The 27,788-nt window shown below is 35.2% G+C and overlaps 1 protein-coding gene across 4 annotated transcripts in view; it reads right to left on the bottom strand.

Moving 5' to 3' along the window:
- Positions 1-27,788, bottom strand: part of FAM120A (family with sequence similarity 120 member A) — a 154,052-nt gene that overhangs the window by 57,427 nt on the left and 68,837 nt on the right. For all 4 annotated transcript variants that reach the window (XM_069083753.1, XM_069083749.1, XM_069083752.1 and 1 more), the window contains 5 exons: positions 20,473-20,570; positions 19,925-20,208; positions 7,894-7,981; positions 4,811-5,035; positions 1,513-1,687 (listed from right to left, as the gene is read on the bottom strand). In XM_069083753.1, coding sequence (XP_068939854.1) covers positions 1,513-1,687; positions 4,811-5,035; positions 7,894-7,981; positions 19,925-20,208; positions 20,473-20,570 — 870 coding nt within the window. The remainder of the gene's footprint in view (positions 1-1,512; positions 1,688-4,810; positions 5,036-7,893; positions 7,982-19,924; positions 20,209-20,472; positions 20,571-27,788) is intronic.

Here is a 27,788-nt window from a genome sequence, read left to right as displayed (position 1 = left end):
TATCTTTCTGCATGGTAAGCGAAAATGTGTAAAGTCCAGGTAGGCAAAAGAAAGAGAAACATGGCTTCTAATGAAATGGGGAGTGGAAGATTAGTGACAAACAACAGCAGACCAATGGCATTTACATGTAAATCGAGGAATACCTTCTGAAGCAAATATATGAGGTATTGTCAGGAAAAAAGGCAGTATACACATTTAAATATATCCTATAAAGCACTGAAAAGAATCTTTCCAATATGGTATCAAGAAATACCATAATATATACCCCCAAGTACACATTATTTAAACACTCATTTTTCCAGTCACACATAAAAATAGCAATCACCAGTCATAGCTTTCAACTAATGGCAATGCTAGCCAATTAACTTTATAACAAGCTCATAGAATTGGGGTTTTATCACAAAAAATGAAATAAAACTGCTGTTACAATCACACTTAAATGACTATAGAAGAATTACTATAGAGTAATGAATAAAAATATTTTAGAAGATTTCAAAGAAGCCTCAAAGTTTAAATATGAAAGCCTCATCTTCAGAATGTGACCTAGAATTCGTTACATTCATAAGAAACCGAAAGAATTTTTAAGAAACATGGTATCTTTTTTATCTTTTACTATTTGAAATATACCAGGTTTTTTTAGCTTAGTAACCATAATTTTTATCTAGAATTCATAATAAATTCTAACAGTCTCTTTTTGTACAGTCTCTTTTTCCTTAATTTGAAAATAATTTTTTTTATGTATTACACAGTCTAACAATCCATTTAATATTTCTACGTATTACTAGATAAAATTTCCTAGGAGGGAGTTTTGTAACACCACTCAACCCCTGCATAGTTGTAATTAAGGGATTAAAAAAATGTTAATAACTCATGATTTATCAACATTTCAAAAAAGAATTTTTTTAGTCTCCCTTAAATTATTTCATTTAATATGTTGACCAGCACACAAATTTTAAGTGGACTTTGTGAAAATTTATGATAACAGTGTTATTAATGATGCAATAAAATCACAGCATAAATGCCATGGGGTTTGAAACCTTTTTTTAAAAAAAGCACCTTTAATTAAAGCAGCAAAAAGACACCAGAGAATTTTCACGAGTTTGAGCAAATATGCTAGAAATTCACAGACAATATTGAGTCTCAAAAAGTAACTTTAAAATTTAAAACCACAACATATGCACTTAAGCACATACTGTGGAATAAAATATGCTAATTACAGAAAGGAAACAGTATCAGGAAGCATATTTTTCATGTCCACTTTCAGGATGAAATGAAAACATTTAATTGTTTCATTAAAGTAAGATAATATAACGAGAGAAAGATCAGCGATTGATTTTTTTTCCCCTTAAAATCTCATAAATCTGGCCCTGCTGCCAAGATGGAAGTTTCATCTTTGGTACATTTATGAGGCCCTCAAAGCTAATTGAATAATGTCTCTTCTAAACCTTTGGAAAATGCACAAAAGATTACGAGGTACTGAAGAAAGCAAACAATGGATTTTACAGTACATACATTCTGGTGGAAGTCTGTTCTTTCTAAAAGCAAGTCTTTCAGTTTTCTTTCTGCTTTCTGCCAAACTAAACAGGACTCCGTAAACATACTGACGAACTGGCCTATAAAGCAGAGCAGCAGGAGGCAGGTCTTTGTTGGCTTCATCTTCAATAGAAACAGCAATTTTGATTTCACCCTTTGCATGGAAGAAAGCAGAATAATATTGCACATTTTTCATGTTGAATTTAAAAAAACTTACAGAAATATACCGTATAATCCCTTTTAAAACATTTTTTTTCAATGTTAATCTAAATTTAATGGCCATCTTAAATCAAGCCAGTACTGAAGTGCTTGGTATGAGTTTATTTAGCAGTCTGTAGTAAAAAAATCTGTTTTCAGAGCTTAAAATACATTATTTTAATTCCCAAATCAGGAAAGAAGAAAATCCTATGAATGATCCAAAATGCTTTGTAATGGCTTGGAACAATCTAACCAGACAAGAGATCCCTTGAGGATGCTGTAGAAAGGATTCCTGCACTGGACAGGAGGGGGACCAGATAATCTAGTTCTACAATCGCTTCCCATTGTAAGATTATTTTGATTGTAACAGGTAAGAAAAATTAAATGAATGTACATAACTATTTCTTGAATGGTTAGATATTAAATTGTATAAAAATACACGTAATAAACTTTATATTACCTAATAAGTAATCCTAACTTGTCTGCCTTAGAAAATAAAGGGAATGACTCCCAGTTTACTAAGAAAACAGGAGTCTGACTAAACTTTTCTTCTCCTCTTCTGCACAAATTACTCTATCTTAAAAAGCAACTTAGCTAAAATAAACTTTTGAAACAACACTCATTTATGTCTTAATGTTTTAGTTTTTTGCTTATGATAGAGTAAGTGTTCAATAAATACTTATTGAATTCCAAGACAACTAGCTGCAACCTCACAAAGGTCAGGCTTGATTTTTCCATTCTCCCTATATTGCCATTCCTTCCTTCCCAACCACTGCATCAAGATGTTCTAAGAGAACACTAGATTCATCTTCCAAGAGGGCTCTAGAAAAACTTTATGGCCACTTATAGAGGTAGACTATTTTACATCTTATTGAGAGGCATGTTTTAGGATTTTTGTGACTTGGGTTATCTGGCAAGTGTTTTTATTAATTCTGCATTCACAACATAAAAATAAACTATCTTAGTTAAAATTACTAAAGAGATACCATCTAGCAATGGTTGGCACAAAACTAGATTGGTCTTCCCAAATACAACGTCACATTAAACTATCTATAAGTGATTTCATGAGTAAGATGATACTATTACTTATCCTTGGGCAGCTACAGTGTTCTGATACTCCCCTTAAGACTTACAGAACTTACTCTGTATTATTCTACTTTCAAAACTGTTTAGAAAACTATCTGTTTGATGTAGTCATTTTCCTTCGGAAAGAGAAAAGTTTTCAACAGAAAAATAGTTTTCTAAAAATGTTTCAATGTTTCATCTCATTGAAAATTTCTTGCCCAAGTCAATTTTGACACTGAGAAAGATTCAGTTTATTACATACTTTCTGACTTGTGTTTTCCTAAATACATTTAACATTCAAGACTGGCTTTATTTCTATTTTTTTTGAGGGGGGAAGGCAAGACAGTTGGGGTTAAGTGACTTGCCCAAGGTCACACAGCTAGTTTTGAGTTAAATGTCTGAGGCTGGATTTGAACTCAGGTCCTCCTGACTCCGGGGCTGGTGCTCTATTCACTACACCACCTAGCCGCCCCAAGAATGCTTTTATTTTTAAACTGAAAGCTTGAATAAATAAATAAGCCGTCTTGATGACAAACATAGTACAATCTCCTATTTTATGAATGTTTGTCTTTAAAAGAATTATGAAAATAATGAGTATTAGTGAAATGCAGATGCACACAATACTGTATGGTTCTCTTTTGGATTTTAACAGTTACACAACAAATAGAGTAGTATATCCATCAGTGTGTAGATTTGATCATTCTGATACAACCAGGTAATTTCAGAGAATGTGACATCTGGAAGAACACAGAGGGGAGAGTCTGTAGTGTCTAAAGAAGTTGGTTGGTTCTCTAAATGGATTAAAACCCCTTTCCTAAAATTATTATTTCCCACTTATTCACTTCAACTTCTGTTCAAGTTCAAAAGCTTTTCCATCCCCAAAATATGATAAACTAAAAGTGTTGCTGTACATATACATCTTAATCCAAGATTGCAATATAATCAGAAGCAGTTACAAATAAAGGAATAAATAGAAGGACCTGAATAAACAGTAATAGATTGAACACTCCTAATTTCTAATTTATAAAACTAAGCAGGACTGGGGCTAATCAGTTAATACTCCCTACCAAAATAAATCCATGTCAAAAGTTCAAAGGAATTTAGTGTTTGTGTGTATGGTTTTTTTCTATACCAATCAACTGCTTTCTACAAATTTCAAATGGAATTACATTTAGACAGAAAAGAAACTTTTGACTGAGAGGTACTCCCTGAACAAATAAAAGGCTTCTATGGAACAATTAAAAAAAAAAAAACACATGTTAATTAACAAACTGACCAGAAGAATTTTTTTTCCTATACTGTAAGGTAAGGTCTATGACTACTGCATAAAGAAATTAACTTGAAAATTAGTATAAAAATTAATTGCACATAAACCTTAGAACTAAAAAAGAAAATAGATATCCTAACACTATCCCAATATAACATATATGTAGGTATACACTTAGAATGATACTTTAAAAATTATAGTACATTTTTGTGAAAAAAATGCTTGTGTTATCTGATTTTATGCACATTCAGCAATTAACATCCTGCATTACATTTTTTATACTTAATCATTACAAAATCATCTTCAATTAGATGAACATGTCAAAATACAAAGTGCATTAGCCACTCAAAAGGCAGACATTAAATTGTACATATTAGAGATTGAATCTAAAATTAGAATAAAACCTGAAATTAAAATATATATGGAGAAAAAAAATTTTAATGGAAAAAATAAGGAATCCAAAAATAATTTAGGTGATATACTGCTAATTAAGTAGAAGAAAATTTAAAAATAGATTTACACTAAATTGAAGGAAAAACAAATCTGCATTCAATAATGGTTAAATAGGGAAAAATTTTTGTACAATTTGATATATTCCACTCCTCCTTCAGAAAAAAATGTATTTGTGGTATAATGAAATTATTTTTAGAATATACTTTGTAAAGGCACAGAGAAACACTTTATTTAAAAAAAAAGAGGGATTACCATCTATAAAGCCAGTAATACTAATGACATCTTGGATAATACCTTTGTAAGAACATGAAAGATGTAGGGATACATTAACCCCTTCTTGTGCCTGTGCTCTGCTACTCTCAATACTTCTGGTGCAACAGGAGGTAATGGCGGTGTGGTGATATCCATGTGGTTCCTGGTGGGCATTGACAAAAGGCAGGGGATTTGTGCAGTGCTGGCTTGGTTCCCTTTCCCTTCAGCTATCTGGCTTCCTGAAGAGGCAGTAGAAGAACCTTCTGCCTATAAGAGAGAAAAGGAAAAATCTATTCAACATCACACCACTTACTTTAGCAGGTAACTTAATAATTATCAAGTTCAATCAACTCACTTTACAGATGGCTGGAGAGAGAGTCAGAGGTAATATACCTCATCTGCTGTCACAAAGTGAAACATTGAAAGAGAGGCAGTGTGGGAACTCAGGCACTCAACATCAACAACTTTCTGTAGTGGGCTACTCTTAGTGACCTCCAAAATATCTTGATGTGTAGAAAATCAATGAAGTTTGCAAAGAAAGAAATTATGGTATATAGGAAATGGATCCCTAGTTAAAAACTTGGAGGGAAAATGTGGTATTATAATGTGAGGGCATGTATATTCTTATAAAAATACACACATACACATCCAGGGTAAAGCATATCATTAGATTCTAGTGCAATTCTAATAAGCTTGCAAAACATAAGTAGAACATTATGAACTTAATTTCGTCTTTTAAACAGGTTAAAAAGGTAAATCAAAACTAATACTGAACAAGTTATCTGTGTTGTCTGTGACTTACTTGTAGAATTTAATTGAACATGACTATTTTATTAAATGCAAGGCATTTAGAATACAAAGATGAAAAGCAAAATCATCTCTGACCTCCAGGCATTTCCATTTTACTGTGAAGATGATATGTAAAAAGATAAGTAATTACAAGATCATTGAAGAAGAGAGCACTATCAATCAGGAGAAGGGAAGGATGCCTTTAATAGATAGTGGTACTAGAGCTAAGCCTTGGAACTCATCACTTTAAGGTGGAGGGTGAGGAAAGAATTAAAAATGGGAAACGGCCTGTGTAAAAGCAAAGATAAAAAAAAAACAGAATGTTATGGGCGGATAACAAGATGGCCAATTTGGCTGCAATATAAAAACCATGAAAAAGATTTATGTGAAATTAGGCTGGAAAGGTAGTTAGCACCAGATTTTAAGTTGAGGGACTTTAAATGGAGGGTTAAGGAGTTGGTGCTTTATCTTACAAGTAACTGGGAATTGCTAATGATTTTAGAGCAGAGGCGCTATATGGTCAGACCTGTGCTTTAGGAAGATTATTTTGGTGCCTTCACATGGAGGATGTATTGGAAAAGGGAAAAAAGAAGCAGGAAGATCAATTAGAAAGCTATTTTAATAATCCCAGTGAGAAGGGATGAGGGCCTAAAATGAGGTGATGACCAGGTGAGCAGCATGTAAGGTCTTACAGAGGCAGAATGAATCAGATTTGGCAATTTATGGGGCAGTGAACCAGAGGGAAAAAATCAAATATGACTCAGAAGTTGCAGAGCTGGTGCTCTGGAAAAAAAGATGGCAATCTTAACAATAAAAGAAAAATTCAGAAATGGGAAAGGCTCAGGGAGGGGAAGGTAATGAGTTCTGCTTTACATGTTGAGTTTGAGATTCCTATAAGATTATCCGGGTGGAAATATGTAGCAATCAGTTAGCTGGTGATGAATGATGAACTCAGAAGAGTAACAAGATTACTTACATTTAAAACGGAAGACTATCCTATTGTGGTAAGGGTAATGCAAAAGTAAAATATCGAGTATTAAAATGCTTTGGAAGGTACCATTTTTAAGTACAAGGTAATAAACAACTATTTCATCCATGTCTGTGATCCAATAATCAAATCATGGGATTAGAAGTGAAGTTCTAAACTGAGTGACTTGTTCAAGACCATGAATATCCTAAGTAGCAGAACCAGTATTTGACGCCAAATTCATTACTCTTTCCTTTATATGTTCCATCTCTGCAATCTATTTATTTCAAATTATTCTTTTTTCTTCTGCATTCTAAAACTTCTTTGTGAAAGTAAATAGGCATTTTGCTGGCAAATCTGTGGTATGCCCTCTGGTCAAGAGTAAAATCAAGTAGAACTGAGTTGATGAAGTATACCTAAGGTTAAGCTACCTCATGTATACATGCCACTATAGTAGGATTTGAAGACGCAAAGTTCAGACAAGACATGATCCTTGATCTCGTGTAGCTTTTAGCTTACTAGTGGGAAAAGATACAAATGCAGATAATCATAACATACTTCACTTTAAGTACACCAGAGTATTGTGAAACAAGGTGCTAGGTGAGATCCAAAGGAGAGGAGCTGTTAGCTACCAGACCAGAAAAGTTTCTCGTACAAGGTATCTTAGTTGCATTTTTAAAGACTGGTTAAGATACTCAAATAAAAAAGGAGAGAGTCAATTATGACATTCCAGACTAGGAGTCAAGGTGGGAGGTACATGGTAAATGTAAGAGCATACTAATCTGGCTAGAATGTGGAGTGTGAAAATATGAAATAAGTTTTGAAAAAGAAGAGTGGCAATAAGGAGCCACTGAAGTACAAAAGTTCAAAGAGTAGAGCTTAAGAGAAAATAAAGTCCAACAATAAGGAAATTAAATTAGGAAACTAAGGCCCAGGGGAGATGATTTGCTCAAGGTCACACAGGCAGTAAAAGTAGCACAGTCAGGAACAGAACTGCTAATTCCAAATCCAATGTTCTCCTTATTCATCACATTAAATTTTCAGCATAAGTAATGAAATATTCTTCTGGCAGTGATATAGAAGAGACATTCAAAGGGTAAAAGAAGAGATGTAGGTGATGATGAGGGCTAGTACTAGGGTCAAGCAAAGGAAAAAGAGGGCAGAAGGGTATAGGGCACTGCAGAAGGCACTCCTAAGGGCTTGGTAATTGATTAGTTAAGAAGGGTAAGAAGTCAAAAGAGATAATAAAAATCTCCTGAGTTTCAATATTACTATAAAAAAGTTCCCCTGTTAAACTAATTACAAATATACATTCATATGCTTTGAAAGTTTAAGAACTTTTATATTTAAAGGAAAATAAAATCTGCACCTTTGTTTGGTCTCCTGGTTCTCCACGTGCTTGAGTTTCTGACTGGTTTCCTGTCTTTTCCCAGCCAACTTTGTTCCCACTGACATGGCTGAATACAAAAAGGAAGATTAAGGTCAAATCTCTTTATAACAAAGAGTTCATTATAGCAAAAATCTCATACGATTTCATATATGAATCCATAGTAACAGCACCTTGCTGTTTTAAGAAAAGAATAGACAATAACGCAGTAAAATTTAAGTAAGCACTACCAACATTGCATCTTTGCTGCTAGGCTTAAAAGGGAATACTGAACATTTATAATTTTCTATCAATAAATATTTATTAAGTACTTCTAAACGAATGATATTGTAGTAACCGGTGCAGGATAGCAAATATAGTTTCTGTTTTCACTATCCCATCAAGATACAATTATGAAGCATTTAATTAAAAAAAAAAAAGGAACCAAGTGATTAAGTGCTAAAAGATAATGAATGCTGTGAGAGTTCAAGAAAGGAGCAGCGATGTGGGCTGGAGTTATATGGGCAACCTTGGAGGAAAAGAAGCCTCAAATAGGTCTTCTAGGAAGGCCAGCATAAACGGGGGGGGGAGGAAGACATTTAAAGTGTGTAGAACAACAAAGGACTTAGAGAAAAACAACATTTGCTGAAAGGAGCCTCTCCTCTCAGTTTACTGCTCACATGGTTATCAAAAAGCAGGAGTAACTTCTTGGCTACAAAGCATTCCCAACATACTTTGAGTAATTTTTGTCATAGATGGAAAAGGAAAGGAAACAGGTAGAAGTGGGAGTGGAGTGCCTGGGGTGAAACCTAGACAGAAGGAGAAAGAGGGAGGGAGACACAGAAGAGAGCTAGAATTTGAGATGGACCGTTAATGCAGAATTTATAAAGTCTACTTTTACATTTGTTAGAAATCTTGTTGAAGCACAGTAACCTACGTTGGAGAAAGGTTTAAGTGCAAGAACTGACCATTTGAAAAAAATTACTGGGAAAACTGGAAAGCAGCTTGGCAGAAACTAGGCACAAACCAATACCTTACTCCATATACCAAGATAAGGTCAAACTGGTACATGATTAAAGCAGGACATCATAAGTAAATTAGGGGAGCATAGAAAAATTTACCTGTTAGAATTACAGACAGGGATGAATGTATGACCAAGTAAGAGATAGAGGATCATAGATCATAGAATGCATCATTTTGATTGCACCAATTTAAAAAGTTTTTGCACAAATAAAACCATTATAACCAAAATTAGAAGGAAAGAAAAAAACTGAAGAAATATTTTATAGCAAGTTTCTCTGATAAATGCCATATTTCTCAAATATTATAGTGAACTGAACCAAATCTATTAAAATAAGAGCCATTCCCCAATTAATAAATGGCCAAAGGATATGACCAGGTAATTTTCACAAAAAGAAATAAAAGTAATCAAGTCAAATTTTTAAAAATGCTCTAAATCTATTAGAGAAATAGAAATTAAACTCACATCCCCTGACAGCCACCAGACAGGCTAAGATGATAAGAAAAAGAAAATGACAAATGCTGGAGGGAATGTAGGAAAATAGGTACAGTAAACTGGTCCATTCTGGAAAACAATTTGGAACTATATCCAAAAGGTTATAAAAATGAATAAATCCTTTGACCAGCAATACCACTATTGGGTCTGTATCCCAAAGAGACCAAAGAAAAGTGGAAAGGACCTACAAAAGAACAGAAATAATTATAACAGCAGCTCTTTTTGTGGTGGCAAAGAATTGGTAATTGAGGGGATGCCCATCAATTGGGGAATGACTGAAAAAGTTATGTTATGGGAATATGAAGGAATACTATTGTACTATGACAAATGATGAAGGAGGATGGCTACAGAAAAACCTGGGAAGACTTATAAGAACTGATACAAAGCAAAGTGAGCAAAATCAAGAGAACAGCGTACACAGCAATAGCAATGCTGTAATGATAATTAATTGTGAAAGACTTAGCAATGCTAAAAATCTAAAAAACTAAAAATTAATATAGTGATCTATGTCAATTCCATAAATCTCATGATGAAAAAATGCTATCCCACTTCCAGATAGAAAACTGGTGAACTCTGAGTGCAGAATGAAGCATATTTTTCCCGCTATTTTTCTTGCCCTCCCCACCTCCACAAAAAGGCTAATATGATAATGTTTTGCATGATTTGATATGTATGATGGATATCATGTTTTTTTGCCTTCTCAAATGGGTGGGGGGAGAGTAGAGAGAAATAAATTAAAACTGAAAATAAATGCTAAAAAAAAACAACCCTTTTTTTTTTTTTTGGCCTTTTGGAGCACAGAGGGCAGGGCAATTGGGGTTAAGTGGTCACATGGCTAGTAAGTGTTAAGTGTCTGAGGCGGGATTTGAATCCAGTTCCTCCTGACTCCGGGGCTAATGCTCTATTCACTGAGCCACCTAGACGCCCCTAAAAAAACTTTTTTAAAGAAAAGTTTTCAACAAAAAAATAAAAGTAGACACAATGGTTTGGCAAAAAGACTCGCAGTACTGGAGTTTCTTTTCTAAGATATGTTCTTTCAAAAATGAGAAGAACAGAATAAAAAAAAAGCAAACAAATCTAAGAAAAATTAGTATGAGAAGAATGGGTAGACCTAAGCATGGTACACAAAATGTGTAAAGTGCAAAGTAACTTAAGTAAGCAGACATCAGAACTGATTTTTAATGGAAATTCATAAATACTTAAAAAGTAAAAGTTTTTGCCACTAAAAAATGCTCTATTTTGAAAACAAGCAACATTATTTTTCACGTCCCTAAACTTGGCTTGTTGACAGAGTGGAAAGCTTTCATCTGAAATCTTGCAACATGACATAGCGGAAAGAGCAGTACGGTGTGAAGTGGGGAGATGCACAGGATTGTATAACTACAGTCAGAAGGGATCTCAGGGGCCCTGCTCACAACCTGAACTCAGTAGGTCATTCAAACCTTGGTAGACATGTAAAATGAAGGGATGGGAGCAGCTAGGTGGCACAGTGAATAAAGCACTGGCGCTGGACTCAGGAGGAACTTAATTCAAATCTGGCCTCAGACACTTAACACAAAAACTAGCTGTGTGACCATGGGGAAGTCACTTAACTCCAATTGTCCTCCAAAAAGCAAGCAAGCAAGCAAATAAATAAATGAAACGAAGGGGTAAAACTAGGTCAACTATGGTCCCCAACTATGTGTTTTTTTATATCATGTTCATTTCCCTATAGAGCTTTCCTTCCACTCATAATAAGCCATTCCTTTTATTTTTAAAATTAATCTATTTATTTTCCCCCAGTTACATATATAAACAATTTTTAACATTCGCTTATAAAACTCTTGAGTTCCAAATTCTCTCCCTTATTCCCTGTACCCCCTAATGAGAAGGCAAGAAGTTCAACAAAAGTTATACATGTGTAGTCATGCAAAATATATCCACAATAGTCTTGATGCTGTGAAAGAAAACACAGACTAGGGGGAAAAAACACTCAAAAGAAAAAGTAAAAAAAAATCCAGTATGCTTCCATCTGTATTCAGATACCATCAGTTTGTTCTCAGAGGATAGATAGCATTTTTCATCATAAAGTCCTTCGGAGTTGTCTTAGATCACTGTACTGTTGAGAACAGCTAAGTCATTCACAACTAATCATCTCCCAATATTGCTATTACTTTGTACACAGTACATTTCACTTTGCATCACTCCATGAAAGTCTTTCTGGGTTTTTCTGAAAGTATCCTGCTCATCATTTCTTATAGTACAATAGTATTCCATCATAATCTTATAATACAACCTGTTCAACTATTCCCAACTGATAGGTATCCCTTTAATTTCCAAAACTTTGCCACCAGAAAAGAGGTTCTATAAATATTTTTGTACATATAGGTCCTTTTCCTTTGTGTTTTTTTGTTTTTAATCTCTTTTGGGATACAGACATAGTAGTTGGCCATTCCTTTTAAGAAAGAATAAAAAATGAAAGAGGAAAGATAAAAAAGCAGTTCCATTAAACCAAGTCTGACAGTACATGCCATATTCTAAAACCAAGGTAGAGAAGCTTGCTTTCTTCTCTCTCTTCTCTGGTTCCAAGACTGGCTTACATAAAAATGCAGCATTCAGTTGTTTTGCTTTGTCTTCTGTTGTTATTCTTTTCATTTATAAGGTTGGAGTCATTGTGAACTGTTTTCTTGATTGTGCTTCCTTCACTGTGCACTATTAATAGGAATTATCTGTCACATAACCAACTGCCTACTGGAGTACCCTCCGAAATGTACTAGAAAGTAGGGAGAAAATATACAACTTTTATTAATTTTTTTTTTACCTAAAATAATAAAAAGGTAAGAGGGTGACATTTAATAGACAAAATAGTTAAGTCATACAGGTTATATAAGATTTACCTTGGGGACCAAGTTTAAGAGTTTCACATCAGGGAGTTAATAGTGGTACCCTCACTTTTGTATGTTTCCTTTCAGTATGCTGCAACATATTACTGGATTATTACACTATCTTGTTTTAAGTAAACCAAATTTTAAAAAATGGAGAAGTGACTTAGAAAGATTTCTCCAAAGAAACTAGAGACTCACTGAAGATAGCATTAATAAAAATGAACAGTTACGCTTTTACCTCAAGGGTCACTGATAAGAAGAAAGTTCCTATACACACCAAATATTTTTAGCTATATTTTTTTCTGATAACAAAATACTAGAAACAAAGTAGATGTCCACTGACTGGAAAAAGATAAAAAATAACGTGGCACATGAATGTAAAGGAATACTACTATGCTGTAAGAAATTAATAATATAACAACAGAGGTGCAAGAGTAAATGCATATGATCTGATGAAGAATGAAGTAAACCCAAGCAAACAATAATTACACAATTACTTATAAGAATGTAAAAGTGGGGCAGAGCCAAGATGGCGGAATAAAAGCAGGAACCTACATAAGCTCCCACTCCAACCACCTCCAATACCGGTAAAAAATGACTCTAAACAAATTTTAGGGCTACAGAACCCACAAAGTGACAAAGAGAAAAAAATCTCCAGCTGAAGGCAGCCTGGCAGGCTGACAAGAAGGGTCTATTGCACTGAGCAGGGAGCCAAGCAGAGTCCTGCGAGAGCTTTGTGGGCCCAGGCCCAGGGCAGCCCCAAACAGAAGCACAGACCAGCCAGAGCTCCTGGCCTACAGATTGTCGGGGGACCAAGCGACCATTCAGAGAGTAATCACTCTTGCTTTGACCTGCTTGGATATGGGTCACACTCTTGGGTGGTGGTTCTGGTGTATGTGACCAGTGTGCCAGAGCTTGTGGTGGCTATAGTGAGGGTGCCCTCTCCTCATAGCTGAGACAACAGCTCTGACAACAACTGTGAAAACCCCAGTGATTTGGGACACAGCTCTCTCCACTCTAAGCAGAGTTTTACTATGGCAAAGAGCTCAAAAGTCAAGTAATTGATTGGCAAGATGAGCAAGCAGAGGAAGCACAATCACACCATAGAATCCTTTTTTGTAGGACAAAAAGGATCAACACATAGAACCAAAAGAAGACAATGAAGTCAAAACTCCTGCATCAATAGCTTCCAAGAAAAATATGAACTGGTCCCAGGCCATGGAGGAGGTCAAGAAGGATTCTGAAAATCAAGAGAAGTGGAGGAAAAATTGGGAAGAAAAATGAGAATGATGCAAGAAAATCATGAAAACCAAGTCAACAGCCTGCTAAAGGAGACCCAAAAAAATAATGAGGAAAATAAGACCTTAAAAAATAGACTAACTCAAAATGGCAAAAGATGCCCAAAGAGCCAATGAGAAGAATGCCTTAAAAAGCCAAATTTGCCAGATGGAAAAGGAATTTCAAAAGCTCACTGAAGAACATAATTCCTTCAAATTTAGGAGAAAATGGAAGCTAATGACTTTATGAGAAATTGAGATGCTATAAAACAGATCCAAATGAATGAAAAAGTAGGAGGCAATGTGAAATATCATTGGAAAAACCACTGACCTGGAAAACAGATCTAGGAGAGAGAATTTAAAAATTACTGGACTACCTGAAAGCTCTGATCAAAAAAAGAGCCTAGAAATCATCCTTCAAGAAATTCTCAAGGAAAATTGCCCTGATATTCTAGAACCAGAGGGCAAAATAGAAACTGAAAGAATTCACCCATCGCCTCTTGAAAAAGATCCCAAAAAGGAAACTCCTAGGAAACTATAGCCAAATCCCAGAGTTCCCAGGTCAAGGAGAAAATACTGCAAGAAGTCAGGAAGAAATAAGTTGAGTATTTTGGAAACACAATCAGGATAGCACAAGATCTAGCAGCTTCTACATTAAGGGATGGAAGGGCTTAGAATATGATATTCTGGAGGTCAAAGGGGCTATTATTAAAAACAAGAATCACCTACCCAGCAAAACTGAGTATGCTTCAGGGGAAAATATGATCATTCAATGAAATAGAGGATTTTCAGTATTCTTGATCAAAAAATCAAAGCTGAACAGAAAATTTGACTTTCAAATACAAGAAGCAAGAAAAGCATGAGAAGGTAAACAGGAAAAAGAAATCATAAGGAACTTATTAAAGTTGAACTGTTTACATTCCTACATGGAAAAACTATAATTGTATATATAAGAGAGAACAGATTGGGAAAGGGATATTCAATAGGCTCGCTTTCTTGGGGTGGTGTTAGGGGAAAGATGAGGAGAAAAATTTGTAACTCAAAGTCTTGTGGAAATGAATGCTTAAAATTGAAAATAAGTAAATAAATTGAAATATTAAAAATTGTAAAAGCAAAGACCAATCACAAAATAATAATCAAAAGTGAATAGCATAAAATTACTATATTTTTGCCAAGTAAGGGACATGAAAGATCTTGGGGCCGAATGTAAGGGTTATGGGATTTAAAGATCTCCCATGCCCCATGGACGTGCTGACATAGCAGAGCAAGAGAAAGTGAAAAGCCGAGCTAACGGTCCTGCGGTTGGCAGTTGGTGGCGGTTGCCTTTTTTTTTTTTTTTTGAGTTAGGACTCCTGCTGAGGACTGCCAGGGGCCGGAGCTGCTGGGAGCGTGCTTCCAGGACGCTGGGTGGTTGCTGTGGGTGGGGAGAGGAGGACCTTTGCCTGAGGTAGCCTGTTCTGTTTTAAAGGCTTGAAAATGTGGGTGCTTTCTACTTTATCTACCTGTGCCAATGTCATAACTACTCTGATGGCTTTCACTTTCTGGTTTGGGGACTCAGTCTTTTGGTATCTTAATAAATTTTCTAGTTTATTTCCCCAAATGGCAAACCTGACGTATTTTGTGATGGATAATTATATCAGCATATTTGTAATCTCTATAGGCATTGTGAATATGGCATTGCTGATACATTTGATACTATTACACATAGTCCCAAGGTAGGAGAACCACAGGTCTAGAACACTACACATTTTCAGACTTTAGTCTTGATGTTTATTTTCCCCTCTTCTTACACTTCTTTATAAAAAAAATTACTTGTTATATGGGAGGAATGAGGAAGAAAAAAAAATACTGGGAGAAATTCTGGTGATATTAAAAAGATATTCATAAATTTTTTAAAAAGCATATTAAACCACATACAAAAATCATTGGTGTTTAATAATTTAACAAGAACAAGAGGCTTTTATGGTATTGTTAATTGTTTATTTCAACTATCTGATCCTTTTAATTTTTATTATTTTCCAATGTATATATAGGTACAATGTTACATATCTGTAATTTATTAGTAAACAAATACTGGGGGTATGTGCCTGAATATTTTTAGAGGTGGGATGGAAAGGCAAGGCAACCCAAAGCAAGGCAAGAAATGTTTATTAAGCTCTTACTATGTTCCAAGCACTGTACTAACTTCTGGGGATACAAATACAAAAGGGGAAAAAAAGGACAGGTTCCCTCAAAGAGCTTACATTATGATGGTGGAATACAACACACAAAAGGGACCGAAAAAGAGAGATGGGAGGAGATGGGGAAAAGGAAAGCACTTATCTGCACAGATATGATGTTTAAATCTGCATCCTTCACCCAAATGAAGGTATAGAAAAGGGTTAGCATGGGTGGGTGGACGTCCAATCAGACAGTCCATAAATATTTATTAAGCACCTACTAAATGCCAGGCATAGTGCTAAGTGCTAGGGATATACAGAACGGTAAAGGAGAGTCTCTAACCTCAAAGAATCCACAAAATAATGGGGTAGACAACATGTAAACAACCAAGCTACATGCAGAATAAATTCTAAATAATCAACAGAGGGAAGGCAACAGAATGAGGAGGGATTGGGAAAGGCTTCCTATAGAAGGTGTGATTTTAGCTGGCACTTACAGGAATTCTGAGAGGCCAAAAGGCAGAAATGAGGAGGGAAAGGATTCCAGACATAAAGACAATGTGCAAAAATGACTCTAAAAACAAAGACACTCACAATTTGACAGAAACTGCTGGGAAAACTGGAAAATAGTATGGCTGAAAGCAGACATAGACCAACCTCTCATATCATATACTAAGATAAGGTCAAAATAGGTACATGATTTAGACATAAAGGGTCACGCCACAAGCAAATTAGGAGAGCAAGCCAGATCTAGGGAGAAGGGAAAAATTTATGACTAAACATGATAGAGAACATTATGAAATGCAAGGTGGATAATTTTGATTACATTACATTAAAATGGTTTTACACAAACAAAACCAATACAACCAAGATTAGATGGAAAACAGAAAACTGGGGAACAATTTTTACTGCCAGTGTTCCTGATAAAGGCCTCATTTCTCAAATATATAGAGAACTGAGTCAAATTTATAAGAATACAAATCATTCCCCAACTGATAAAAGGTCAAAGGATATGAACAGGCAGTTTTCAGATGAAGAAATCAAAGCTATCTATCATTAAATAAAAAATGCTCTAAATTACTATTGATTAGAGAAATACAAATCAAAACAACTATGAGGAACCTTCACCTATCAGATTGGTTAATATGACAAAAAAAGCAAATGAAAAATGTTGGAGTGGGAAAACTGGGACACTAATGCATTGTTGGTGGAGATGTGAACTGATCTAACCACTCTGGAGAGCACTCTGGAACTATGCCCAAAGAGCAATCAAACTGATTTGACCCAGCAATACCACTACTAGGTCTGTATTGCAAAGAGATCATAAAAAAGGAAAAGGATCCACATACACAAAAATATTTATAGAAGCTTTTTATTTGTGGTGGCATTGTGGTGGCAAAGAATTGGAAATTGAGGAGATGCCCATAAATAGGGGAATGGCTGAACAAGCTGTAGTGTATGAATGTAATGGAATACTACTCTGCTATAAGAAATGATGAGCAGACAGAATTCAGAAAATTCTGGATTTACATGAATTGATGCTGATTGAAGTGAGCAGAACCAGGAGAACACTGTACACAGTAACAGCAATACTGAGATGATCAACCATCATAGACTCAGTTCTTCTCAGCAATACAATGATCTAAGACAATTCCAAAAGACTCATGATGGAAAATGCTATCCACGCCCAGAGAAAGAACTATGGAGTCTGAACGCAGATCAAAGCATAACTATTTTCACCTTATTTTGTTCTTTTTTTCCTTATGATTTTTTTCTTTTGTTCTGATTCTTCTTTCACAACATGGGTAATGTGGAAATATGTTTAACATGACTGTACATGCATAACCTGTATCTAACTGCTTGCCATCTTGGGGAATGGTGGAGGGAAGGAGAAAAATTTGGAATTCAAAATCTTATAAAACTGAATGCTGAAAATTATCTTTACATGTAATTGGAAAAAATAAAAAATTATGAAGTGGAAGAAAAAACACAAAGGTAAATCTTCTGTTTAGGATTTAAAACCTTTTACATTCAGGTCCAATCCAACCTTTCTAGCCTTACTACATTACTCTCTTCATGCACTCTTCAGTCTAGCCAAACTAGCCTGCTTCCTGTTCCTCATAAGTAACATACCTTCTCTTGGTGCCTTTGTATGAACTATCCCTCTATACCTGGAATGTACTTTTCCTCTCAGAATTCCTCTTTCACTTTAAAACTTGGATCAAATGCCATATACATTGTTAGTTCTTTCGGGATCGAACAAGTTACTCTTCCCAAAGTTCCTTTGTATTTATTTCATAGACACTTAGGTGTGCACATGTTGTACCCTGTAGAATGCAAGCTCCTCGAGGGCAGGGACTAATGAATTTCTCTTTTAGCAACACCTAGCACAAAGCCTGGCACATAATAGACTCTTAAGAAATTCTTTCTTACAGCACAGCACCCATTCATATACCATCATTCCACTCACTGGTGTCTACTTTATGTTCAGCCCTAGAACAGAAAGTGATTTGAGTATTTTAGTCTATGTGGAATCTTTCCTTCTGTGGTCAGACTCCAACCACCTCAGGGGTAAAAGGCTACAAATCTCTATTTTCATGAAATAGTTTCCTAGAGAGTACACACCAAAATAACTAAATAAAAGATGACAGCTTACTTGTCAGTACTCTACTCTAATACTCTTTCACTATAAAGGAACAGTTGGCATGCTTTGTGGACCCCTAGAAAGGTCTCGGACAACACACTAAATAAAAATCAGAGCAAATTACAAAATATTTCTTAAATGGCCAAAAAGCTCAAAGAGAAAATGGTGTAATATGGTAACTGAGAAATGCTAAACCCATCTTACAGTTCCAGTAAGAGTCCAGGACTGGTGAGTTAACAATCCTACTTTATTTTACTCTGGTTAGACCATACCTGGAAAATCGTATTCAGCTTTAAGTATCAAAATTTAAGAAATTGTGATATCACAGTTTAAGAAATACACTGATAAGCTAAAGAGCAACCAGGATGAATGAATGAAAAAAACATTTATAAAGCACTTATTATTTACTAAACACTGGAGATACAAATAAAAAGCAAGGACAGTACATACCCTCAAGGAGCTTACATTCGAAAGCAAGAAAACAAAATACTCAAGGAAATGGGACCTACAGGGGCATTTTCGTCTGGGACTTACAACGATGGTGACTAGGGCCACATCCCATCCAGAAATGGTTCCAGAACCATATGTAGGTGGATAAAGAAAAGGAAGAGGAGTAAAGGGTACACAGGCGGCAAAGAGGTGGTTGGTGAAGAGGCCACTGGAGAGGTGCAAAGAAGCAAATAGTAATCATCAATTGGAAAACTAGGGCCCAAAGATGCAAGGTTCTCTAAGGGGCATGATCTCTGGGAAAGGTCTCACATTCTTGCCACATGAATATCAGCTGAATGAAATAAGAATTTTCTTTCTAAAGGACATTTAGGACATGACAGCTGTCTTTAATAACAGTCAATTCAACTTGATAAATATTTATTAAGTAACTACTATGTGCCAGACATTATGCCAATGCCATAAATATCTGAAAGGCTACTACATGCAAAAAAGAATTTGCCTTACTGTGCTTGCATTAGCAGGCAATACCAAAAGTAATAGGGGGAAACTGCCAAGGAAGCACATTTAGGTTTGATGTAATAAAAAGCGGCATTTCCTAGAAAGGTAAAGGGCTAGGCAAAAGGAATCTTCAAAAACAACTACATGTTCATTTTTAAAGATGTGTTGTAGAGAGGATTTTTGTTCAGTTATGAACTGGACAGGCTTTTTACCTCTGACCTCCTGTGATTCTACATTTGTGTCCCTGCACAGCCTGACAGAATCTGGGCTCCAACTCCCCATAATTAGAGCCCATCTTCCTGTAGCCATAATCTAATACTCAAAGAAATAGTTTCCTTTAGGAAGCACTAGTCAAAATCATGTTATGCCCAACTATAAAACTTTAAGAATCGACTTTATAAACAATGTGGATTAATTGTTCCATTCCATGCCTGTGGATTCATTGTTCATTTATCAAATGTATATTATTAACCTTTGCAATTAGATCTTAAATAAAAATTACTATATCAAATAGCTGGGATATTTTGGATACAAATGCTTCCAGCTAGTTTAAGAGACTTTAAAGTAATCAATCACATGCCTAAATGACACAAGGGTAAAAATTCACCATTTAACTCATTACTTACTTTGTGGCTCCTCCATTGCCTTCATCATTATCAGATGATGATGATGTTGAAGAGGGAGGAAAATAGGCTGAATCCACATGGTTAGGGCTGCCACTCTGAGCTGGATTTATTGGAGAGGATCGCTCATACAATGGAGTATGTTTTCCTTCATGAGGAATGTTACTATAGTTGTTCTGCTCAGACAAATTTTTTCCACTTGTTTCCAAGGTGATAGCCGGCTCAGAGAGGCTATATGGGTATGGACCCTGACCTGGAGCACCACCTGGGCTAGACATCTGCTGGGCCTAGAACAAAATGGTCTCTTTTAAATACAGGTAATAAAAAAATAAATGGATGCTGTCAGATGCCAGTAAGTAACAGATTGTTTTATCCTGTGAAAGAACATTTAGTTGATTTTTAACACTACATAAATGATAGTCTATTATTTTCCAAGTATGCAGTTTAAGAAGACTTTGAGAAATGATTTCTGCATATATTCGAATCTTAACACATGTATGCTCCTAAGAACTAGTAATAGAAGTCATTAACAGAATTAAAAGCATACTTACAACAGGTTTTGCTTGTATAGAGGTCTGTGGAATGTTAAGCATCTGAGGGGGAACATACGGTGGCACTATCCCAGGCATTCCAAACTGATTTGGTCTGGCTGTTTCATCAGAAGGGGAAGAAAAGAATAAAACAAAAGTGAATAGAAGCACATTTTCCCACAGAACCTACTTCAGAAATGCTAACGGCTTAGCACACTTACCCATTTGTCATTTGCCTACTTGTGACATCTCTCATGTCATCACCATTAGGCTTTCTTCCCAAAAACACAGAACTATTTAGAAAACTACATAACAACAAAAGCTGAAAAATTTTAATTTTATTGAAAAACTCAATACATTTCTACACTGAACTATATGAAAGTCTGGGGAATATTTTGTTTTTCAACAATACTGCAACAGTTATTTTGGTCATTTCTCTTCCTTTAACCCTTCATCTCTTTAATTTTTTTAAAATTTCATTCTATCTTTGTTCTCTGCTCCTTTTGATACCTAAAGTAATTCTCAGCAAAACTAGTCTACACACTAGAATTCAAATGGCTAAAAGAACAAAAAAAAATTTCCCTAGAGTCCTTCAAAAGGACATTAGAATAAATGATTTTTTATCTTAACTTCAACTGAAAGTGGGTTCTTAACTATCTAATAAGCAATTCAACTAAACTGTAAAAGTTATTGGCAGCTACTTTACAAAGTTTTCCACTATAAAGAAAAAACATTCTACCTTGCTCAAAATCTATAGCATTTTAATATGTCTGCATAAATAAGTTAGAACACGAAGGACCTTGCTCTTTTCTTGAAAATTAATTTACAAACTAACTAGTGTGTACGTTGTCATTTATTCCTTACTATTTTCACAACTGGCAAAAATAAAAAATTTGAGGCCAGGAGAGTCATATGAAGAACAGATCAAAAGAGATCAAGATAAATAAAGACAAACAAAGGCCAGAATTCTGTAGAGAAATTTCAAAGCAGCATCAGACCAGGTAACATGAAATCAGAAATTTCAGCTGATACAGCAACTCAACTTAGAAAGGCCAAGGAAAAGTTCAACACTACAGAAGTTATTCCTGCTAATGTAAACAACAAATTCCATCATGCTCTGTACAAACTAGGACTTAGGTTCATGTAGAAAACTGATGGCATTATAAAAATGAAATTGGAAATAAAATGAAATTTTTCCTAAAGCAATAATTACACTTATCTCACATGGAATAGACAGTCATTCTGTTTATCTAATGTTATATGCTATTAATTTAAAATTCAAAAACATTACAAATTTACAGAATGAATGAAAGGAAGTCACAAAAATAGGTTCCAGTTCTCTGCTTTATACTATCTGCCAGTATTTCTCAAGCCTATAAGTCTACAAAACCACATTGGTAGCAGAATATGAATCACTTCCTCCACCTGCCTGCTTATTATTACTTCAATACTTCAAGAATCTTTCATTTCACTGGTGTGGCTACTCCCTCTACTGACAAAGATCAAAAACTCTATATAACTTAGAACAAAGTCCTCAAGAACTGCTATGGCAAAACAATTCATGAAACTGTGGCCAGCATGGTCATGAACCACTCAGAAGTGAGTCAGGCTGACCTCTAGACAGTAGATCCACTCCACCACCAAGCCTCTACTCAAAACCTTTTCAGCTTAGTTTATTGGAGCTGAGTAATCCAGAGCTTGGGCCCCATGAATGATGGTCTTGGTAAATCCTAGGTCACCATGAAGCTACAATGACAACATCCTTTTGCTAATGTCCAAACAAACCAACACAAACTTTCCATAGCTTGCTTTAACAGTGGCACTTCTTTTGAGGAAACTTAAGGAATATAATAATGAAGTGATTAATTTATGTTAAAAGCAAAAGTAAATAATTAATGTAAATACTATTAGATGCTAGCCAGTATATCACCTAGAGGACATAAAAAAACAATTGTGGAGAGGCAGCTAGGTGGCACAGTGAATTGAACACTCTGGCCTGGAGTCAGGAGAACCTGAGTTCAAATCCAGCCTCAGACACTTAACACAAAACACTAGCCTTGTGACCTTGGGCAAGTCACCTAACCCCAATTGCCCTACCTTCCCCCTCAAAAAAAAAAAAGCAAAAAAAAAATTGTGGAATACTTTGAATATCACTGCACTGAAGAGTCTGAAGTTTCAAAATTATAGAGAAACTTATAAAAAACTTCAACCCTTAAATTTTTTCATATTTTACAAGCTATAAAATTAAAATTAATTTTAAATTTGCCAAATACTAGTTTGTACTACTTAACTGGCAAAGCTGTTGTTTTTTTAAAAATGAAAAAAAATAGGGCTGTAGTCCACTAATAAAATTTGCATATATAAAAAATCTATTATTGAAGATAAATTAAAACAGTAGATTGTATAACCCTGGTTACATGGCAAGCAAATGGCTAAGCCAAGACAAACTTAAAAGCTACTACTGGGTCTTTATCTTTTATTCAATATATTATGTTTCAATCATAATTCTGAAAGTAGGAGCTAGAGATGCGGTACATACAGGACTTCAAACAGAAAGGCAGCCAAATTTAAGGAAAAACTAAAACCACAGAAAGATCATTGTTATGTTGTACCACTGAGATATCCCTTTGACTAAAGGTAAATAGATGCCATGATTTTTGTAATATAGCTCTTCTGAGTATAGGACATGAAATAGTTTCTTTAAAACAAATTTTAGCCAAAAAGTTGGAATCAGGGAGCATGGTTAAGTAAATAGAGGACCTGAAGTAAATCCTGACTTTGCCACTTATTACCTGAAGGGCCACAAGCAAATCATGTAACTACGCTGGGCCTCAATTCTTCATCTATAAAATAAGAAAAAGAAGCTTGAACCAGAAGACTGCAAAGGTCCCTTCTCACTCTAAATCTATGATTCTATGGCTCCTAGTGAAAAGCAATATATCTATATAGCAGCTAGCCCTGGAAACAAGTCAACAAAATATGGATTCAATCTGCCTCTCACAGCATGTACCTGGAACACATTAGATGACAGAGCCAATATTAGTGCTAATGAAGAAGACACTTAGCCTCTTGATGCTCCCCAACAGCTACAGCACCATAATGTACAGAAGAACTGCCTGTCTGATTTTGGTGGAGGAAGTCTTTGCTCTGGGAAGTCCACACAGTGATGACACTATAGGTTGGGGGTCTGGGATAGAGATTTGAATCCTAGAATGCTAGAATTATGGAAGCTATCTCAGAAGAAATAGTCTATAAACTATTGCCAAAAGCCTTTTGATGACTGAATGAAATGAAGGTCCACCATGGTGATGTGACTTGTGTTAGGTCACTTAAGCAGTGGGCCAGTGTCAGAAATGGGGCAGGAACCCAAATACAGCTGCTTAGTTCTGCTGTATCTAGAAGGTTTATACATTTAGTTTTGTGGGACTACACAAGGAAAAGATATTAGAAACTACCTTCCACCCTTATAATTCCATTTACAAGCCCTTTGAGCTACCCTTACCCTTCTGAATGATATAAGAATTAGGTTCATTAATGATAATTACCATTAATTAACATTAAATTGAAGATGACCATCTTTGATACACTCTGGTTGTTTAATCATTCCATATTGAAACTCCTGAAAAGCAGGTTTTTGTTAACAACGAATTGAAAACAAAACATGGTCCATAGACTTGCTGTATTGTAAAGTGATTACAATTGCCAACCTCAAACTGTGTTCTTTGTTCCTGTTCCCAAATGCACAATTCAACTCATTAATAAATCCTATTTAGTCCAATTAATGAATTAATTTTTTAAAAAATTTTGGGGGAAAATGGAAGAAATGCAGAATAAACTATATAACAGGCCTCTGTGCTACTGGGAGCGCTGTCTTCTAAATTAGTTCTTGTTCTCATTCCAAGGCTTGGCTAAGCAGTCATTGTCAGTCTTTTCTCATGACAAGAGGATCTTTCTCAGAACAGACACAAGGGCTCACATCATGGAGATTAACACTACCAGTTTCTCATTCTACTCCTTTTATAAATACTTACTGTAGAAGTAGGCTATTGTTGAAAAGTATGCTTAGGAGAGATGGAGAAGCAAAAAAAAATAGGTGAAGGAAAAGAAAACTTCATATAGAATGTTTTAGTAGACTCATTTAGTCATTAAAAAGAAATCAGTCATTCTTCTACCATAGGGATTCTTAACTTGGGATCCATTAACTTATCTTTTATATTTTTATAGCTGTGTTTCAATGTAACTTTCCTTTAAAATTCTATGGATTTTACTTTATGCATTGAAAAACATTTTTCTGAAAAGAGGGCCAGTCGGACTTTACCAGACTGAACATGGGTACAGGACCAAAAAGGTGAAGAACTACCATTAAGACTAAAGGAAAAAAGACCCAGGCATGTGAACCCATACGTGGCTCCTGGGGACCACTGAACTTTTGCTTCATGTCACAAATGAGATCACAGGGAAAAAGACTGTGCCCTGTGATTTAGCTCTGAGGCCTAACCAAATGCCAGTGGTTCTTAGGTTCATTTTCCAATCTAAAGACAAACTATAAACAAAATCCATATAATCAAATTAGTATCTCTTAGAAATAGTATTAATCAGGGTGTGGGGAGGGAATGTATGTTTCACCTTGGAGACTAACAAGTAAAACCAAAGGACAAGGGGTTACCCAGTAACTTTTTTCATTTCAAGTTTGATAATGCTGGCATAACACCACAAATGATCAACGTTTACAATTATCTACACAGATTAAATCAGTATAATTCTCCACATCAATTTTTAATGCCCCTGGAGGAAAAAGAGCAAAATTTCCAAATATTTTTGGCATTTAAAAATTGCATATTTAACAGGTATTAAAGCTTCACAAGTCCCAAAAATCCAAAAAACCTTTTCATTTTAAATTTTTGGTACAACCTGAAAAGAACAGGAAAGTCCTCTTTGGTTCCTGTTTATCTTAGGGTGCTGCCTTTTAGAAACTTCATAATCCAAGTGGGAAGAGAGTTATCAATTTTTGCTCTTTTACACCTTGGCACCATATCTTACCCAATTGCATACATTAAGCACTTAACAGAATAAATGAATGAATTTAACTAACATCAATGCCATATCTTGATAACTAGGAGTCAAGAGATGCTCATTTCAAGTCCTACAATTATAGAGGTACCAATTTTTTCAATTCCTGAAATGGAACAATTGGGAGCTGTTGGCAGTGGTTTGACTCTCCTTAAATAAATCATTTCTGAAATAAATATTCTTACTCTAGAGAAAAATGCTTTGCATGCTGAAAATTCTTTGGCAAAGCTTTACCATCAGGCTCCTATTGAAGCAATGCAAAGCTGAATTAAAAGATTCAAGGATTTAGAGTAATTTTTACCGGCCTTCACTGTTTCCCATCTTGCAGTTTAAAAGAAAAAAAAATTTAGTAGGCACTTAATATCCCAATAAAGCATCACTTTTAGTAGCAATCTTCTAGGTAGCCTAGTGGATGCCTGGAGTCTGGAAGATCTGAGTTCAAATCTGACCTGAGACACTTAGTAACTGTATGGACCTGGGCTAGTTACTTAGCCACTGTCTGTTTCAGCTTCCTCATCTGTAAAATGGGGATAATATCAGCACCTACCGCCCAGGGTTGCTGTGAAGATCAAATAAGACAATAATTGCAAATGTTTAAGCACAATGCCTAACATATAGTAAGCAAAATACAAGTGTTAATTATTATCACCACTTTGTAAGTATGAAAAACTAAGAGCTAAGTGTGGTATATTGGAAAGAACACTGGATATAAAACTGGAAGGCCTTGGTTTGAATCTTGACTCTATTAATCGCTTGTGTTACCTTGTACAAGCCATTTCCCCTGGCAGGCACTAAGTTTCCTTGACTACAAAATGATGAGGTTGAATTAGATTACCTATAAGGCACCATTCCAACATGAGAGCTCTGATCCTAAGACTATTAAGGAACTTCTCTCAGAGCAGGGCATCAGAGATTGTGGTCTGTGAGCCCCTTTGGGCCCCAATATCCTTTCAATGGGGCCCATGAGGTCAAAACTATTTTTATAATAATTCCAGTTTGTTATTTACCTTTTAAAATACTCCTGTCTTTTCCAACTACCTATCTGTATGATGCCAAGATTTTCCCCCTATATTTCAACCAAAACAACATTATCATAACAAACTGAATGCAGAAACAGATGACAATACAGCTGTCTTCTATTAAGCTGGACACTATAAAGAGATTTAGAAAGCTATGTAAAATGATGCCACACCTAAGTTATTTGTTTTGGAAAATACAGTTATTTTCATTAAAACATGCTATTTATGTTAACATGTACAATGTTATTTTAAAGTGAATCAACAAACTTTAAAAAATTATTTATTTTAACTTCAAATATGTAAATATCAATAGATATAACCCACATTAACCTAAGCTCTTTGGGGTCTTCAATAAGGTTAAGAGCATAAAGAAGTCCTGAGACCAAGAAGTTTGAGAAAGTGGAAAGACCACTACAACAGTAAGCAAAAAGACTATCAGGGCTCTGTCACTAACAAAATGCTGTGACTTCTAGCACATCACAACTTCTTTGATCTCAGTTATATTACACATAAAACAAAAAGTTTGGACTAGAGAATTTCTACATTTTCTTGCAGCTCTAGTAAGACTGGTTTTTCAAGACCTGGTCAACTTCCAAATGATTTGCAAATACAACAATTAAATGCACTATCACTGCCTGAGCTCTACATACCAAGGAACCCATTTGGTGAATCCATGAGCAATATGAATAAATCCCTAATTTACCTTTTATGTAAAGTTCACATTTTTCCAAAGTAGAACACACCTGTACTCACTTGGCACTCTCTTCCCCCCATTGGCACTATTTCTCTCCAGGAAGGTTAGTTTAGCAGTTTTGCATCCTTGGCTTCATTAAAATTTACTTCTCTACAGGGATAAAGGAAGGGAATTCTGAAAACTCTCACTGAAAAGTAAGGAAAAAAAATTCTAACAAAATTCCCTCCTCCCTCTTTCCCAACAATCATCTCTCATAAATAGCAGGAGAAATAGAAAAATACATTATCACAAAGTTCCAGAGCAAAGAAAAGCCTCAAATTCCTCATAAAATCACAAAGAAAACTAATGTTCTAGGCTTTGTCTCAAGAAATATATTTTATTACTGTATCTTAAATATAAAGTAACTGGAATCAAAACCTTTTCTTGAAAATTTTATAGAAAGAAAATAGTCTGAAAGTGAATTTTAAAAAGTCATTCAGATGTAGCATGAAGTGAAAACAACCTCAAATGTTTATTTTGAAAAATCTTGGCAATGAGGTAAAGGCAAAAAGAAA

This window comes from Petaurus breviceps, unplaced genomic scaffold (assembly GCF_028583685.1).
Source record: "Petaurus breviceps papuanus isolate PSGF00001 unplaced genomic scaffold, PetGlider_PUasm1.0 174, whole genome shotgun sequence".
Lineage (NCBI taxonomy): Eukaryota > Metazoa > Chordata > Mammalia > Diprotodontia > Petauridae > Petaurus > Petaurus breviceps.
The sequence above is the reverse complement of the archived record's forward strand: the minus strand, read 5'-3'. Positions and strand labels throughout refer to the sequence as shown.